Here is a 15,087-nt window from a genome sequence, read left to right as displayed (position 1 = left end):
CTGCTAATAGAAAAATGGGGAGACTGAACCCTGTCACAGGCAGGTAACTTGTGAAACCTGGTAAAACAAGGCAGTCTTACTGAGTTCCGGCTCTCACAGGTTTCATGGCAGCCATATGTCTCGTAACATGTATGTGGCAGCATATCTGTGTGTGGGAGGCAGTGTATCTTCATGCCTCCTGTGTGGATGTGTGTGTGTAGACCTGCATGCCTGAGGTGTGGTTGGGTTAGCACACCTGGATTTCTTCAGGGCTCCTGGTTCACATATGAGGAGGGGAGGTATCTCAAAGAATACAGGAGTGAATGGGTACAGTGGTGTACCTGGGTAGCTCAGGTCTAAAAGGGTAGGGTATCTGGGTGTCATAGGGGTAAAGTAACAGCGTGCCATACTTACCTCAGATGAGGAGGGCAATGTACCTGAGTCTGTGGCTTAGGCAGGCAAATCACAAACCAGTTGTCTCGAGTTGATCCTGCCTCGTGATGAATCCACATGTCAGAGTAGGACTGTGGTCTGTAGGGTTTTCTTTGTGATTTGGGTGAAAATTTACAGAGCAAATATACTTGCCATACAGCAGTTCACATACACTTTGTCTCATGACATTGACCACAATTTACCACAAATGCAACATCTCCCCTCCCACTTCCTCCCTATAGTTACCTCTTCCCTGTGTCCATCCTGTAGGGTTTTTAAGGGCTGATTTTTTGGAAATAGACCACCAGGCCTTTCTTCTGAGGAGCTTGTGAGTGGACTCAAACCTTCACCCTTTCTCTGGCAGCTGAGCGCTTAACCATTCGTACCATCCAGACAGTGGACTAAAATTTCGGATGTGAGGAGAGCTGGTTCCACAGGTAGTGGTGAGGGGGGACTGCCTTGAGGTCTTGGGTGTGCAGCGCATTCTTCCTGGGCTTTGTGTGTGTGAGTGTCGGGGTTCCTGGCTGTCTCTCTTATGTCCCTCTCTCTGCCCCTGAATGTTTCTGATGAGCTGGAGTTTGAGCTGGGGGCTGTGTCTCTGGTATCTGGATGTCTTAAGCCCTCCCTGGACTATGTCTCTGAAGGAGAGTGCCGTCATCTTTAGGGGTCCCTCTTCCAGACATGCTCCCTGAGGTGAACTCCCTATGGCTGCTGCGGCTCCTCCGGGACATCCAGCTGGCCCAGTTTTATCGACCCATTCTTGAGGAGCTTAATGTCACTCGGCCAGAGCACTTCGACTTTGTAAGGCCCGAGGACCTGGACGGCATTGGCATGGGCCGGCCTGGTGAGGAATCCCTGCCTTGCAGACCTAGTCTTCCTGCCCACTGCAGTTGCCAGCACCCCCCCATTCTAGCCCGCTTCTGATCCGTAAATCCTTCAGCACCCTGACCCTCCACCCCAGTCCTCTGATTCTGGTATCTCCCAGCCCAGCGCAGACTGGCTGAAGCTCTGAAGAGGCACTGTTCTGGGCTCAAGTCCAAGAACTGGGTCTACAAGGTGTGTGTGTTTGGTGGGGAGGAGGGCACTTCAAGGGCCAGCTTAGGCCCGGCGGACGGGGTGGGGCTGAGTGGCCAGAGGGGTTTGTCAGTTCTGTGTACTCTGATTTCTCACTCCTGTTTCAGATCCTTGGGGGTTTTGGCTCTGAGCAGAAGGAAACTACTCCACCTTCAGACAGTCCTCCGTGTCCCCTTGAACCGGAGGGGGGACTCAAGTGTCTGATCCCAGAGGGGGCTGTGTGCAGAGGGGAGCGGCTGGGCTCTGGCTGCTTCGGCGTGGTACACCGGGGGCTGTGGATGCTGCCCAGTGGCCAGAGCGTGAGTGTCCAGGGAACCATTGTCCCCGGGGTGCTTGAGCCAGCTGCTCCTCTGTTTTGCGTGCCCTCTCTGCCCTGGCCTTGGCAAAGCCATACCCCAACATGCCTGATGGTGTCCCCTCCCAGGTCCCAGTGGCTGTCAAGTCCCTCCGGGTGGGTCCTGAAGGGCCCGTGGGAGCTGAGCTGGGGGACTTCCTGCGAGAGGTGTCAGTCATGATGAAGTTGGAGCACCCACACGTGCTGCGTCTACACGGTCTCGTGCTGGGCCAGCCTCTGCAGATGGTGAGTCGAGCCAGACTCCGGTTCCCCCCCAGCCTGGAGCTGGCTGGCGTTTCATAGGAGGCTGAAGTCCTGTGGGTCTGGACGACAGCTCAGGCAGTGCTGTGTTACCACAGGTGATGGAACTGGCACCGCTGGGCTCCCTGCACGCGCGCCTCACAGCCCCGGCCCCTACACCCCCATTGCCTGTGTCCCTGCTCTGCCTCTTCTTGCGGCAGCTGGCAGGGGCCATGGCTTACTTGGGGAGCCGTGGGCTGGTGCATCGAGACCTAGCTACACGCAACCTGCTGCTGGCCTCACCACGAGCCATCAAGGTGGCTGATTTTGGGCTGGTGCGACCACTAGGTGGCGCCGGGGGGCGCTATGTCATGGGCGGGCCCCGCCCCATCCCCTATGCCTGGTGAGGAGCAGAGCAACAGACGCAGCTGCGTGAAGGGGGGTGGGGCAGGAGGGCAGGAGCTAAGGGGGTTCAGAGAGGGCTGGAATGGGAAGTCCTCTGAGGGACGCTGGAACAAGAGGCTCAGATCAGGAAGGACTTGGAAAGGAAGACTTCTGAGGATGCTGGGAGCACTGAGGGGGTACTTGGTGGGAGGTGGGAACCCTGAGGGGCTCACATCCAGCCCCCTTCAGCACCATTTCCACAGGTGTGCCCCAGAGAGCCTGCGCCATGGAGCCTTCTCTTCTGCCTCGGACGTGTGGATGTTTGGGGTGACACTATGGGAGATGTTCACTGGGGGTGAGGAGCCCTGGGCTGGCATTCCACCCTACCTCATCCTTCATCAACTGGAGAAGGAGCGTGCCCGGCTGCCTAGGCCACCGCTGTGCTCCAGGGCCCTCTACACCCTCGCCCTGCGCTGCTGGGCGTCCCACCCTGCTGACCGGCCCAGCTTTTCCTACCTGGAGGGGCTGCTCAAAGAGGTGGGGACACCCGCCTTCCCCAATGTAGTCTCTCTTTCCTTTGTTCTCTCTCCCAGGGCTCTATGCACAGGACACACATACTGACTCCTGTGTGGGACGCTGGGACCTAGCTCTGAACAAAAACAATTCAGTCCTACCTTTGGGGAGCTCAGAGCTTGGGGAAGTAGCTTGGGGCTTCCATGGATGTAGACTGAAGGGCAGCACAAAGGAGAGAGCAGTAGGGGGAGGTGGGTGTTTGACAGGCAGAGGAAGAGAAGTTCGGGCGTGGGAGGGGGAAATACAAGTAATGAGGCTGCAGAGGGAGAAGTGGCCGTGCCCTGGAGGGCTTTGTGAGGCGTATTAACTTAACAGCGAACGCACAGCAGTCGATCTGTGTGAGATCCATACTGTTTCACATGGACCTCATTTGATACTCAACATCAACCCAATGAAGTAATTATCATCATCTCCATTTTACAGATAGGACAGTTGAAGCACTGATAGTTTAAGTGACTTGCCTAGGGTCCCCTTGGTCCCTTTAGGTAGGAACAGGTTTTTCCCTGACCCCTGGGCTGTGTCTAGCTTGGCATGGAATCTGTGTCTGTCTCCTCCACTGGCCTAAATTCTGGGGGACAGGGACAGTCCTACCCTGGGTCTAACAGAGGACAAGCCTGGTACAGGTATTTGACTGGTAGATGCACCAACGGGAGGGTTCCTTTCCTCCCTGCTCCTCATAACATTACCCTTCTGACCCAGGCTGCAAGCCCAACCCTGTTTCCTCCTGTGTCCCCAGGCCCAGCCTCCTGAGGGACACTGTGTGAGGGAAGTTATGGAGCCAGGTGCCCTGAGGATGGAGCTTGGTGACCCCATTACTATCATCGAGGGCAGGTGATGACCTTGTCTACCGAGCATGCCCAGGAGGACCCCTCCCAACTGATGCCTGGTCTTCTCTCTGCACCTCCCAGCTCTTTGAACCTTGATCCTGTCTGTTCTCTGAACCCCTGGGCCCTGAGAGCCTCCCTGGCCTCCCTGCTGGAGCCATCCCTGGCCCACACAGTCCTTTGTGTTAGTGGGAAAAAGGCTTCCCTTCCCACAGACACATGCAGCTCTATGGCACACAGTTTCAGGAGCTGAATGTGGGCTGGACCCCATCCCCCTTCACAAGCCCCTCTTCCCACAGCCCCGATTCCACCACCTGGAAGGGCCAGAATGGCAAAACGTTCAAAGTAGGCAGCTTCCCAGCCTCCGCAGTGACACTGGCAGACTGGCCAGCCACCCGCCCAGTCCACAGAGGCTCCCCTGCCCGAGGGGAGCGATGCCGGGGTAGCCCCAGTGGGTAAGGACCTGAAAAGGAGAGCCTAAACTGGACCAGGGGAACCAGGTCCAGCAACTTCGTGGGTTGCTGGGTCTCTTGAGGAGGGGGCAGATGAGAGGCTGCACTGACCTCCCAACCGGAGCTTCCAGCCTAGGTCCTGGCCTCCCTGGGAACCCAGAGGGGACACTAATATGCTGGAGGTGTGAAGAGTGAGCAGGGTGGACAACAGACTGGATCCTTCTCCCATAGGGAAAGAGCAAAGGCAAAGCTTCAGGATCCACCTCCAGCTCAGGGCCACAGAAGGGACATGCCCCTGCCCAGGATGAAAGGTGAGTACATGGCGGGGACAGGCCTCCAGGACTCTGAGATCAAGAACAACTCTCTGCTTCCACTTACTGCCCTGAAGCAATGCCTCTCTGTATGTTTTCCCCATATATGCTGTCTTCCCTTAAATGCTTCCTGTGGCTTGTTAGCTCTGCTTCAAGATCTTAAGAGCTATGAAGTCCCCCTCCTTCCCCAGCTGAAAGCATCTCCCACTCAGGGTCAGATGGGCCCTCCTCTGTCTGAGCCTTGATGTCTGTTCTGCTCGTCTTATTGTCCCACCGGACACACGGACCACCTCGAGAGCAGGCTGGGTAGCTCATCTGAGTGCCTACAGAACCCTCCAGCTCAGCACAGAAAAAGAGAGGGCTGGGGAGACAGCAGACCTGAGGAAGGCAGGCGCTGGCTGCTGGGCTCCATCTCAAGTTATTCCCTTCTCAACCGTGCAGGCATCTCCAAGAGCCTGGAGTCGGTTCTGTCCCTAGGCCCTCGTCCCACAGGAGGTGGTTCGAGTCCTCCTGAACTTCGACATGCCCGAGCTGTGCCCCAAGGGCCTCCAGTCCTACCACCCCGCCCACCCTTTGCCTCCAGCTCTTCCTCACCGTCCAGTCAGCCCTCCAGGGAGCGGCCCCCCTGGCCTAAAAGAGAACTCCACCCCAGTCACCCCATGGGAGGACCTGGAGCCAGCAAAGCCACTGTGCCTTGTGGAGGCCTCCTGTCTGACCCTGAGTTACAGAGGAGGGTTATGGAGGTGAGATCTCCCTGAAGTGGCCTGATGTCCACAAGGGGCTACAGGCTGGAGCAGAGGCCTGATGGGGCTTTCTCCCCTAAAAGGTGGAGTTCAGTGTGCATGGAGTTACCCACCAGGAGTGTCAGGCTGCACTGAGAGCCACTGGGGGAGATGTGGTTTCCGCTATTAGGAACCTCAAGGTAGACCCTTCTCCTAGCTGCCCCCTCCACTGACGCCGTCCTCAGGCAGCCAGCTCATCCTGCTCTCCCTCCTGCTGCCCCAGGTCGACCAGCTATTCCACCTCAGCAGCCGCTCCAGGGCTGACTGCCGGCGCATCCTGGAGCATTACCAGTGGGACCTCTCGGCTGCAAGCCGCTACGTCCTGGCTCGGTCCTGAGCCCTGCTCCCTTGGGAGAGGACACGTGTATGGAAAGCCTGGGCCCCTTGGTGCCTGGCCGTGTGGGGCCAAGCACAACAAGGTTCCCCCTCCCCGGGGAGATCGTGCTGCAGGCAGGTCCTACAGCCCGGAGTCAGCACTGACCACCTCCTCTTTACCCTGCCCCCTGGCCTCTCAGGGCTCAGGCTCCCTTGGCTGGGCCGCAGCAGGATCTAGTCCACTCCGCCCACAGCTGCCAAACGAGAGGAGGACTTCAAAGAACAGAGCTGCTACACATCATACACAGAGGAAGCTTCTACTACGGAGAACAGTCAGGTGGTCATGGAGGACCACAGGAACCGCCATCTTGAATGGCCATTTTCTCTGGCCTCTGTGGGAGCTGCCATCTTGGATGACAGAGGCAGTCATAGCGACTTTTGGAACTTGGTGGCTTAAAGTGCCTTGGCTTGGTCCAGGACCGTGGTGTTGACGAAAGCTGCTCTCTTGGACTCAGAGACAGCTGATCCTGGTAGCATGTATTATGAGAAGGGCCAACTTCCACCCCAGCCATCGTATTCCCCTTTCTTTCTTTCCACCCCAACTCTTTCTCCTGCCCCTCCCCCCATTACATACATCTAATAATGTCCAAAAAGTTACAAAGTTTATATGAATATAACATACAAAGATGCAGCCTCCTTCCTTAGGGCAAGGGAAGGAAGGGGTGGTTAAATAAGGCACCGGAAGCTGCAGCAAGCACCAGCTGTGGGCAGGGCCCAAGGGGGAGAGGAGGTTGGCACTAGGGCCCAGCCCCTACAGCTGTTGACGGGGAGGCAGGGATCCCTCAAAGTGCCATAGTCTGAGACTGAACAGATTGGCCAAGCTGACGCAGGGGAGGGATGGCCATGTCTGCTGTTCTTTGGTACAGTTTACCATCCTCCATCCCAGCTCTGTCATAACACCCCAAAGTCTTGGATTCCAAAGGCCTCTTCTGGAGCAAAGGTGGGAGGGGATAGGTAAGGAGATTTGAAAGCCATTAGCCTGTGCGCCAAGAGTGGTGGGAGGTAGCAGGAGAAGAGCTCTCGTACATATCCTTCTGCAGGGGCCATAGGTGAAAGAGGCCAGAGAGTAGGGCAGGGATGGTGCACTTGGTCCCCAGCCTCTCACGTACCCCATCTGTCCCCAGCTGTGTACACGGAAGAAAGAGGCTGCCTCTGAGGAGGGGCCAAGCCAGGCAGGTGACCATCTTGAATTCTGTTTGAGGGGATGGTCTCCTCACCCTGAAGCGTCCTCTAGCTGGTGATGGCAGAGGGCCCAGCACCGCCTTGCTTCTCGAAGAACATGTAGTCCTGTGGGGAGGCCAGTGTCAGCAGGAGAGCCAGCTGGGCTCAGCTATCACAACTCAAGTCTGTACCCCAAGCCCCTAAAACTCTGCCCCTCACACCAACCCTCCTAGCAGGAGACCAGGAAGTGTGCAGAGCTCCACATGAGAAGGAAAAGAGTGGAGGGGCGGAGGCAGCCACTCACAATGAGGAAAGTGGCTCCCAGCAGCACAGCCTTCGCCTTCACATCCAGATCCATCGGGAACTGTAGGCCGAAGTCATCCGCATCCGTGAGAGTCTCTCGGAGCAAGCCGCCCCACTGCTTGCTGATGCGGCCCACACTGCGAGACTCATCCCGGGTTTTCACCTGCCAGGTGGGAGGGAAGACCCATCTGGGGAGGAGGTGACTAATCGCACCTGCCCCCAGTCTTACGCCCACAAGCACCATGTGTCAGCGTGCTGGTTATACACTGTACAAGAGTACCACATGTGAAGGAACACCATTCACACTGTAGACCTGTACATTTATTATGAAAATTTTCTGGTATGTGGCAGGAAGTCTCTTAAAGGGGACTTTTCTAGTTGAGTAGAAACACTGTATGGGCTAGTGGCAGCCTTAACAGAAGTGCAGAAAAATTCACAGGTCCCCTCAATACCCTTAGGGGTCAGGCAGCCTTCAACTTAATCTAAACATCCCTGAACCTGGGAAGTTTACATGGAGTGAAGGACAGCACCCTAGACTGGGACTCAAGAGACCTGGCTTTTGCTAAATTGCAGCCTCAATCTCCTCTGGAAAACGGGGATTTGAAAATACAACCTCACAAGTTTGCTGCAAGTGGAAGTACACGTGAACCCTTTCAGCCCTCAGCACAAGTCAGGCAAGGACCCGACGGGCCCTGAGCAAACCAAACCCGTTGCTGTCGAGTCGGTTTTGATGCAGCAGTCCCACGTGTGGCAGAGCGGAACTGCTCCACGAGGTTTTCAAGGCTGTGGCCTTAGCAGGTTGCCAGGCCTCTGTTCTGAGGCACCTCCGTGTGCGTTCAAACTGCCGACCCTCCAGTTAGTAATCGAGGGCTTAACTGTTTGCACCACACAAGTAGTGCCCTACCAGGTGCTAAAAAGACAGGGAAGGCCTGTCTCAGTCACCAGTCCTCAGAGGTACTTCAGGGATGTTGAGAATTCCCCCATGGAAACATAAAAACCACAGGTACACTCTTAACCAAGTGTGCATGAACCTTAACTTTAGACCTGTGGCAGACTAAACAAAGCAAAAAAATAGAGAAAGCACCTTTCAGGCACTAGACATACATTATCTCACTGAATCCTCCTAACGACCTTGGGTTTCCATGTGACAACTGGGGAAACAGGCACCCTAGGTCAAAATTTCAGTATATGGGAAACAGGAATTCCAACTTGGGTCTATGCTCTCCAAAGGCCATACGTGACATGACAGCATCAGTGGTGGGGGAAATAGAAACATGATATAGTCTAATCCCCTTAGTGTATGGCTGGTTGCTAGGTTTGCTTTTGTTTCCAATGTCCCTGCTACCCATGGTTGGTGCAGCCTGTGTCCTGCACAGAGGTGCCTGGCGAAAGAGACTGCTGCAATCCCGTCTGCACTCCACCAGCCAACCAGGCTCTTGGACGGCTGTGACTGCCCACCCTTAAAACCAAACCAGCTGCCATGGAGTTGACTGACTCATGGTGACCCCATGTGTAGCAGAGTACAACTGTGTCCATAGAGTTTTCAGGGGCTGATTGTTTGGAGGTAGACAACCAGGCCTTTCTTCCAAGGCACCTCTGGATGGACCCCAACCTCTATCCTTTCTGTTAACAGCTGACCGTGTTAACCACCTGTACCACTCAGGGACTCCATATCTGCCCAAGGAGATGGCTTTTCTCTAATTTGAAAATCGAGGGAGGACCCTGGCCAGCACCACTGCATGCAAACTTCATGTAGAGGAGATCCAAGTCCATCTACTGGGAGAGACAAGAAGGCTGCAGTAAGTTGCAGTAAGTGGCCTCTGAGGACTATGATTTCCATTGGCTTCTCTGCACCCAGCAGCAAGAAGTCCTGCCAATGTGGGTGGAAATTCATGACTCCCTGATCCTTTTCCTTTGCTTAACCTTGAGTGACTAGAACTAACTAAGATGAGTTCCCTCTGTGTCCTTTCTATCCTCTGTCCCCATTGTCCTATAGCTGTGGGGCACTTTAGGCAGCCCAGTCCCAGGTTGGGCAGGGCCTATCCCAGCCAGTCCAAGGGTGTAACCTCAAATATGGACCACTCATAATTATGTTAAAGGGAGACTGGTCCTACCAAGAACCCACAGTTAACACACTCCCATGCAGAGATCACTCAGTTCCCCTTACAGAACTTCTCCCAGGTACTAAGGTGACTCAATTTTTGAAAGTAACCTTAGGTAGGTAAGGCACCTCATCAGAAGCTTTGGAAAGTCAGCTGGATTATACCTGTTGCCTCTCCCTTATCTTTAAGGTAATTATCCCTTAAAGAACTCAAGGGTCTGTGGGGTACCTTTCCCTTCTAGAAACCAAAGTGCTTCCCAGGCCTCACCCTGAAACTGTCACCACTTGGGGTCTCCAGGCTCCATGTTGGTGACAGGAACGCATGGTGGGAAGGGTATCACCTGGATTCCAGGTTGGAAGGGCCATTTGGCCTTCTAGATTGGTGGGGCAAGCCACAGGATGCTAATGAATCAAATTAGTGCTTGTCTCCAGGCCCAGGCTCACACAATACACCACAGCCACATGGGCCCAGCGTACAATAGACTCAAAATCATCTTTTCCACCAAATCCAGGCTGGCCTCAGATTTTCATCAACACAAAAGCTGCTGTAGCTAACAATCAGAACTAGTTCTTAGGATGAAACTCTCTTTGACATGCCTTTATAAGACTACTGAGCCATTCTATTTCAGAATAGAGAGAGGAAAACTGAAAATGTAAGAATCACTGTGAATTTGGACTCATGACCTCAAAGTCTTGACGTAAGTTAGTATTGGCCATCCTGCCTCATGGAGGCTGCCATCTTGGATCATGGAAGTTGCCATCTCAGTTTATGAAGGTCCCAGGAATCTCCCCTTCCTGATACCTCAAAGTTAGTGTCTGTGCCACAGCCACAGGTCCAGCAGGGCCCCACCACTCGCAGGACTGTCTGACGATCCGCATCCTGGATGGAGAACTTGGGGAGGAAGGGATGCCAAGTCTGTAGCACGTGGCCAATGGTGGTGCCTGGTGGAGCCTGTACTTCCATCTGGGGTGGGAGGCAGACAGGGTCACTTCCAAGCCAGGGTTCTCTGGTGCAAGCTCCCACCTGCCCTGGTTCTGCCCTCTTGTCTACCCAGCCCTCTCACTCAACCCTCCCATCCCCACAAGTCTCTGCATACTCAAGCCACGCCCTCTCCCTGACCCCGCCCCATCACAGCCGGGTCCCCCTACCCTGGCCTCTCCTCTGCCCCACCCCTGCCCACCCACCTCCTGGAGGCCGCAGGGGCAGCAGCTGCAGCCACAGTGGAGAGGGCGGAGCAGGCGGAGCACTTCACGGTCCCCAGGGTCCACCAGGCGGACACGCAGAGGCCGGCGGGCGCCACAGCACAGGCGGGCGCAGCAGTTGCTGTCCTCGGCCGCCTGGCCCAGGGGCTGCCCTGCCCCGGAGCGCAGTTCGTACTGGTTACAAGCTTCCCAGCCTAGGAGAGCTGCCGGGGAGTTACACGAGTCCCTTTGAGGCTCAGGAGACAACGCCGGCCCACCATCATCTCCCACATCACGAGACCCAACCTCCTCCACCGCCGCCACACTCACCTTCCACTCGCTCAACCTTCTGATGAATCAAGATCTGGTCGATCTAGAATGAGAGAGTAGGGGCACTGACGATGTTAGCTAGTTGGCCTGGACTCCTGGCTCCCTGTCACCCCTCACTCTCTCCCACTTACCTGCACCAGGAATTCGAGGCCAGAAGGCACCCCTGGCAGTGGCAAGAAGGGGGCAGCAGCCCCAGGGGCCACAGGGCCGGGCGAGGGGAAGAGAGCGAAGCCTGGAGCAGGGCTGGGCACTTGGGCGGGCACCGGCACTTGGGCGGGCACCGGCGCCTGCCCGGGCCCAGGATGCAGCGCCGGCTCTGGGTACCCGGCGTTCACAGGGTAGGGAGGTGGAGGCGAAGGGGCATAGCCTTTAGGGGGCAAGTAGCCTGTTGGAAATAGGGATCAAGATCAGAAAGGGCCCTGCAGCCTCAGCCCCTTTTCTCAGACCCCGGGCCGCGAGACTGCGGGGTTCAAGTCGTGGGAAAAATGGGGCAGAGGCGGCGGCTCCCGGGAGGAAGGGAGGGGCCCACGTAGCCAGTCTGAGCACATTCCCGGAGGATGTGTTCGATACCCGGCTCCTGAGTCCAAGTCCGTGGGGTGTGTGTGGGGGGATAACGGAGACCTCCAGCCTTGCACCCACTTACCTGCCATGGGACAGGGGCAGGGGTCCAAGGGATGTCGGCGTCCGGACTGCTTAGTTTTAAAAGTGGAGGCAGGCTCGGAGACAGCCAGATAGACAGAGAGACAGACACAGAGACCGACAGGCAAACGCGGACAGGCAGCTGTGCCCGGCACCGGCCCAGGGTCTCGTGGGCGGCCCCTCTGACTCGAAAAGAAACCGAAAGTGTCAGCGGGCGGGGCGGGGTACCTGGGACCCTGGATTCCCTCAGGGGCCTCAGAACCGCCCTCTCCCTTTGTTCACCCATTCTCCGCGGAGGCGGCCGGATATGGACGGCAGGACAGACGGACCCACGGTCAGAGCGACGACCTGACCTCGAGAGAAGCCTCCCTGACCCCTCTACACCCCATGCTCACCTCAAACCACCAGAACTGCCTGGGTGCCAGGCGCTCCGCGGCGCACAAGACCTGCTGGAGGCGGGCCCTGGGCTTGGCTCCGCCCCTCGACCCGTCCAGGCCCCGCCCCTGCCGGCCCGGGGCGGCGCGCCTGCGCCCAAAAGAGCCGGCTTTCCTCCCAGGGGGCGCGGACTGTGGACCAGGCACTTCTTGGCGTCGCCGGTGTCCCCGCCTCTTCCGCTCCGACTGCAGATGCAGAAAGGAAGAGCGCCGGGGGACGCCGGCTGAGACTCAGCCCTACGACCCCCAGCAGGCCCACAGGTGCAGAGCGCTTAGCGCCCTCTGGTGGGGACATGGGCCGTCTGCTGCGTACTCCCAGGCCGGGCTGTGCGGGACCCCGGGCTCCTCCTCCGAAAAGGGCGGTCCGACCCTCGCTGACGTAGCGCAACAAGCTTTACACGCCCACTTTGGATTCTGCGGCTGGCTCCTGCGCCCTTTCTACTGCCTTGGGGCTATCTAGCCATCTCTCTAGCCATCTTCTCTAACTGAGCGGGGCCTGGGTGCCGCGGTGACGCACACAGATACCTTGCATTTACGTCCTTCAGGCGCTCCCAAGCAAGTACTGAACTGTCAGTAATAAGAGTGCATGAGGTGAGGCTCATAGAGCCAGAAGAGGAAGCGAAGTCAGAGAAGGCTTCTCCCAGGAGGGGTCACTTCGTCAGGGTCCTGAACCGTCTGGGTCCTGAACCGAGGCCCGCAGGCAGGAGCGGATTACCCAATAAGCAAGCCAGGCACAGGCTTCTGTGTGCTAAACAAAAGGAAGCCCATGCTTACCTCTCTTACTATAGGTACACCATCTTCGTTTGGGATTATAAATTTGAATAGAAGCTTTGATTCTGTAGGAAGGTGCTGTGGGGTTGGGAGAGAGACAGATGCCTGCCATACCTAGAAGCAGAATCTTTGATGTGAAATTGTTCACTACAGAGTAACAAGTAAGCACAGCTAAGCCTGTGTTTTCCTAGCTTATCGAGTAATCTGACATCTTCTGATATCCTCTAACTTCACAAGAGACAGAATCACCATCAGCAGCCCAAGGCTTATTCCTATGAGGCCAGACATGCCACCACCCTCATGTCTTTTTACCAATTGGAACACACAACTGTCTCTCCCATGGCACTACTCTGTTGGGTTCGATAATTGGTTGCGATGGCCACACAGAACTCAGTCAATACTCATGATTATAGGGTTTATTAGGGAAGTGATAGGCTACAACTCAGGTTCCAGAACACTCTCAGGATACAATTCTTTGATCAGGACAGTCTCCATCTGCTGTGCCCTTAGGCACACTTCTCTGGCCCTTGGCCTCTTGGCCTGGCTGCTGTCCTGCATGGGCAAGTGCTACAAAAACTCTTAACCGATAAGTGCACTTAGGTGCACCCCACTCTGCCAGTAATCCCCCTGTCCAAAAGCACTCAGCTCTCTCACTCCATGGGGTAGCAAGCTCACCACTCTGTCTCATGCCCTTTGGGCTGTGTATGCAAGGGAGACAGCTTGGGGGACAGGAGTGCATGGGAAGGAAGGGCACTGGGAAGAGGTGGCTTTGGGGAAGAAGTGGGAGGAGAGCTGTTGCATTGCGGGAAATTTTAGTCAATGTCATGAGACAGTGTATGTGAACTTGCACTGCTATATGGAAGATGAATTTGCTCTGTAAACGTTCACCCAAATCACAATAAAATTAAAAAAAAAAAAAAGAGTGAGGGAGAAGATGTAATTTTTGTTTTAGAAAGACTATTCAAACAATGTGGAGAATGGGGCCTGGCTGTTGCCTGTAGTATGGGGAGAAACGATGGTATATTAGGCCAAAGTTGTGGTAGTGGACACAGCCATGACAGCTTTTAGAGATACATATACAATAATACAGGAATTGGTTTGTAGGTGAGATGTAGCTGTAGGTGAAGAGTCCAGGATGACCCTGGGTGCCTAGTAACCAGGCAGATAGAAGCACCACCCACCAAGATGAGCAAGGGGAGAAGCAGGGTCAGGAGGCTCCTGCTCTGTGTCGGCTCTTGCCACAGCTTCAGTCCTCATCTGCTGCAGACCCAAATGCCTGACCTCTCCCCTAGTATCCCACAGTGCTTCAGACTCCACCACATCACATAAACATTCAGAAATTCAGATAGTCAACCAAGATTTACTAAGCACCTACTATATGCCAGACAGCATTTGAGACAATAGGAATATACAGCAGTAAACAAAATGCATGAAAATTTCTGCCCTCCTAGAGCTTACAGTCTAACAGAGGCCAGGAATGAAAGAGGGGCAAGGGGAGGAGGGCCTTGGTGGTTATGTTGTGTGTCATCTTGGCTGGGCCTGGTTGAGTGGCTGGGCAGCTGGTGGTAGTTATTCCCCAATGATGAGACTGGCAGTCAGCTCCATGGTGGGATCTACCACAAGCAGCTGAGTAGCTGCCTTTGGGTATGGGGTCTGCTTCCTGGATATTAGGAGAAGCCTTGGGAATGGTCTCTAGCCTATGACACATTTGGACCCTGCACGTACCCGTGTCATTGCTCAGCAGCCTGCCATGCTCTGCTGACTTTGGGGCTTACAATGGACTTAAACATGGCCTGCCATGTGGTTTGGTAACATCGGGACTGTGCCTTTTTACTTGTCAACCTAGGGTTTGTCAGCCTCAGCAGCCAGCGGCTGTCTGAGTGAAGAAGTGCCTCTAGCTCCAGTGGGCCGGGAGCAGGAGGCAGAGCTGGACCCCAAAGCTGCGGGGCTTTCACCCAACCCCTAGAGCCTGGCACTTTGAACTTGGGCCTAAAGCCTCCAAATTGTAAGAATAAACTTCTGTTTGTTAAGGCCATCCCATTTGTGGTATATTCTTGTCAGAGCAGCGCTAGGTAAGCAGACCACAATATGGTACTAAGAGTGGGGTACTGCTCTGACAGATACCTAATATGTGGAAACAGGAGTGGAGTGCGTCCTTAACCTGGGACCCTGGCAGAGAGACCCCAGCATACGGCATGACAGACGGCAGGAGCAGAGCCAAGAGAACCAACATGAGACAGCGACAGCCTTACCAGCCCACGGAGGATAAAGCTTGATGCCTTTGGTTGGGCAGCTTCCTGGTGGAATGAGTTGCTCTCAGGCATTAATTGGTAGAAGAGACCAGCTTGAAATGGAGTAGGAGGTTGGCCAGCCCCCGGAGCAAGAAAGCGAAATGTCCTTTGGGGC

At 55.5% G+C, this 15,087-nt stretch overlaps 2 protein-coding genes across 2 annotated transcripts; one reads left to right on the top strand and one right to left on the bottom strand.

Annotated features, from left to right (window-relative positions):
• The first annotated feature begins 1,092 nt into the window (after nt 1-1,092).
• On the top strand, nt 1,093-5,722 carry TNK1 (tyrosine kinase non receptor 1). Its single transcript, XM_007952283.1, has 12 exons — nt 1,093-1,255; nt 1,397-1,467; nt 1,593-1,784; nt 1,910-2,065; nt 2,179-2,462; nt 2,707-2,980; nt 3,753-3,847; nt 4,140-4,295; nt 4,524-4,603; nt 5,045-5,346; nt 5,430-5,525; nt 5,609-5,722. The coding sequence occupies exons 1-12, from the start codon at nt 1,093-1,095 to the stop codon at nt 5,720-5,722; spliced, it is 1,983 nt and encodes a 660-aa protein (XP_007950474.1).
• A 1,268-nt stretch (nt 5,723-6,990) lies between these two features.
• On the bottom strand, nt 6,991-11,487 carry PLSCR3 (phospholipid scramblase 3). Its single transcript, XM_007952282.2, has 7 exons — nt 11,481-11,487; nt 10,969-11,222; nt 10,838-10,880; nt 10,511-10,731; nt 10,128-10,289; nt 7,226-7,387; nt 6,991-7,047 (listed from the first exon to the last, which is right to left on the bottom strand). Exons 1-7 carry the CDS (start codon nt 11,485-11,487, stop codon nt 6,991-6,993), a joined length of 906 nt encoding a protein of 301 aa, XP_007950473.1.
• Nucleotides 11,488-15,087: the final 3,600 nt, after the last annotated feature.

Source organism: Orycteropus afer, unplaced genomic scaffold (assembly GCF_000298275.1).
Source record: "Orycteropus afer afer isolate SDZICR_OR568_19922 unplaced genomic scaffold, OryAfe1.0 scaffold00330, whole genome shotgun sequence".
Taxonomy (NCBI): domain Eukaryota; kingdom Metazoa; phylum Chordata; class Mammalia; order Tubulidentata; family Orycteropodidae; genus Orycteropus; species Orycteropus afer.
This window is presented reverse-complemented; position numbering and strand designations above follow the sequence as displayed.

Bases quoted from the DNA above. Each gene is read 5' to 3' on its own strand.
- TNK1 (XM_007952283.1), top strand. From the start codon at position 1,093: ATGCTCCCTGAGGTGAACTCCCTATGGCTGCTGCGGCTCCTCCGGGAC. The intron at 2,463-2,706 runs GTGAGGAGCAGA...CCATTTCCACAG, and splicing joins CGCCCCATCCCCTATGCCTG to GTGTGCCCCAGAGAGCCTGC. The intron at 5,347-5,429 runs GTGAGATCTCCC...CTCCCCTAAAAG, and splicing joins TACAGAGGAGGGTTATGGAG to GTGGAGTTCAGTGTGCATGG.
- PLSCR3 (XM_007952282.2), bottom strand. The intron at 10,732-10,837 runs GTGAGTGTGGCG...ACTCCCCGGCAG, and splicing joins GAAGGTTGAGCGAGTGGAAG to CTCTCCTAGGCTGGGAAGCT. The intron at 10,290-10,510 runs GTGGGTGGGCAG...CTCCCACCCCAG, and splicing joins GCCCCTGCGGCCTCCAGGAG to ATGGAAGTACAGGCTCCACC.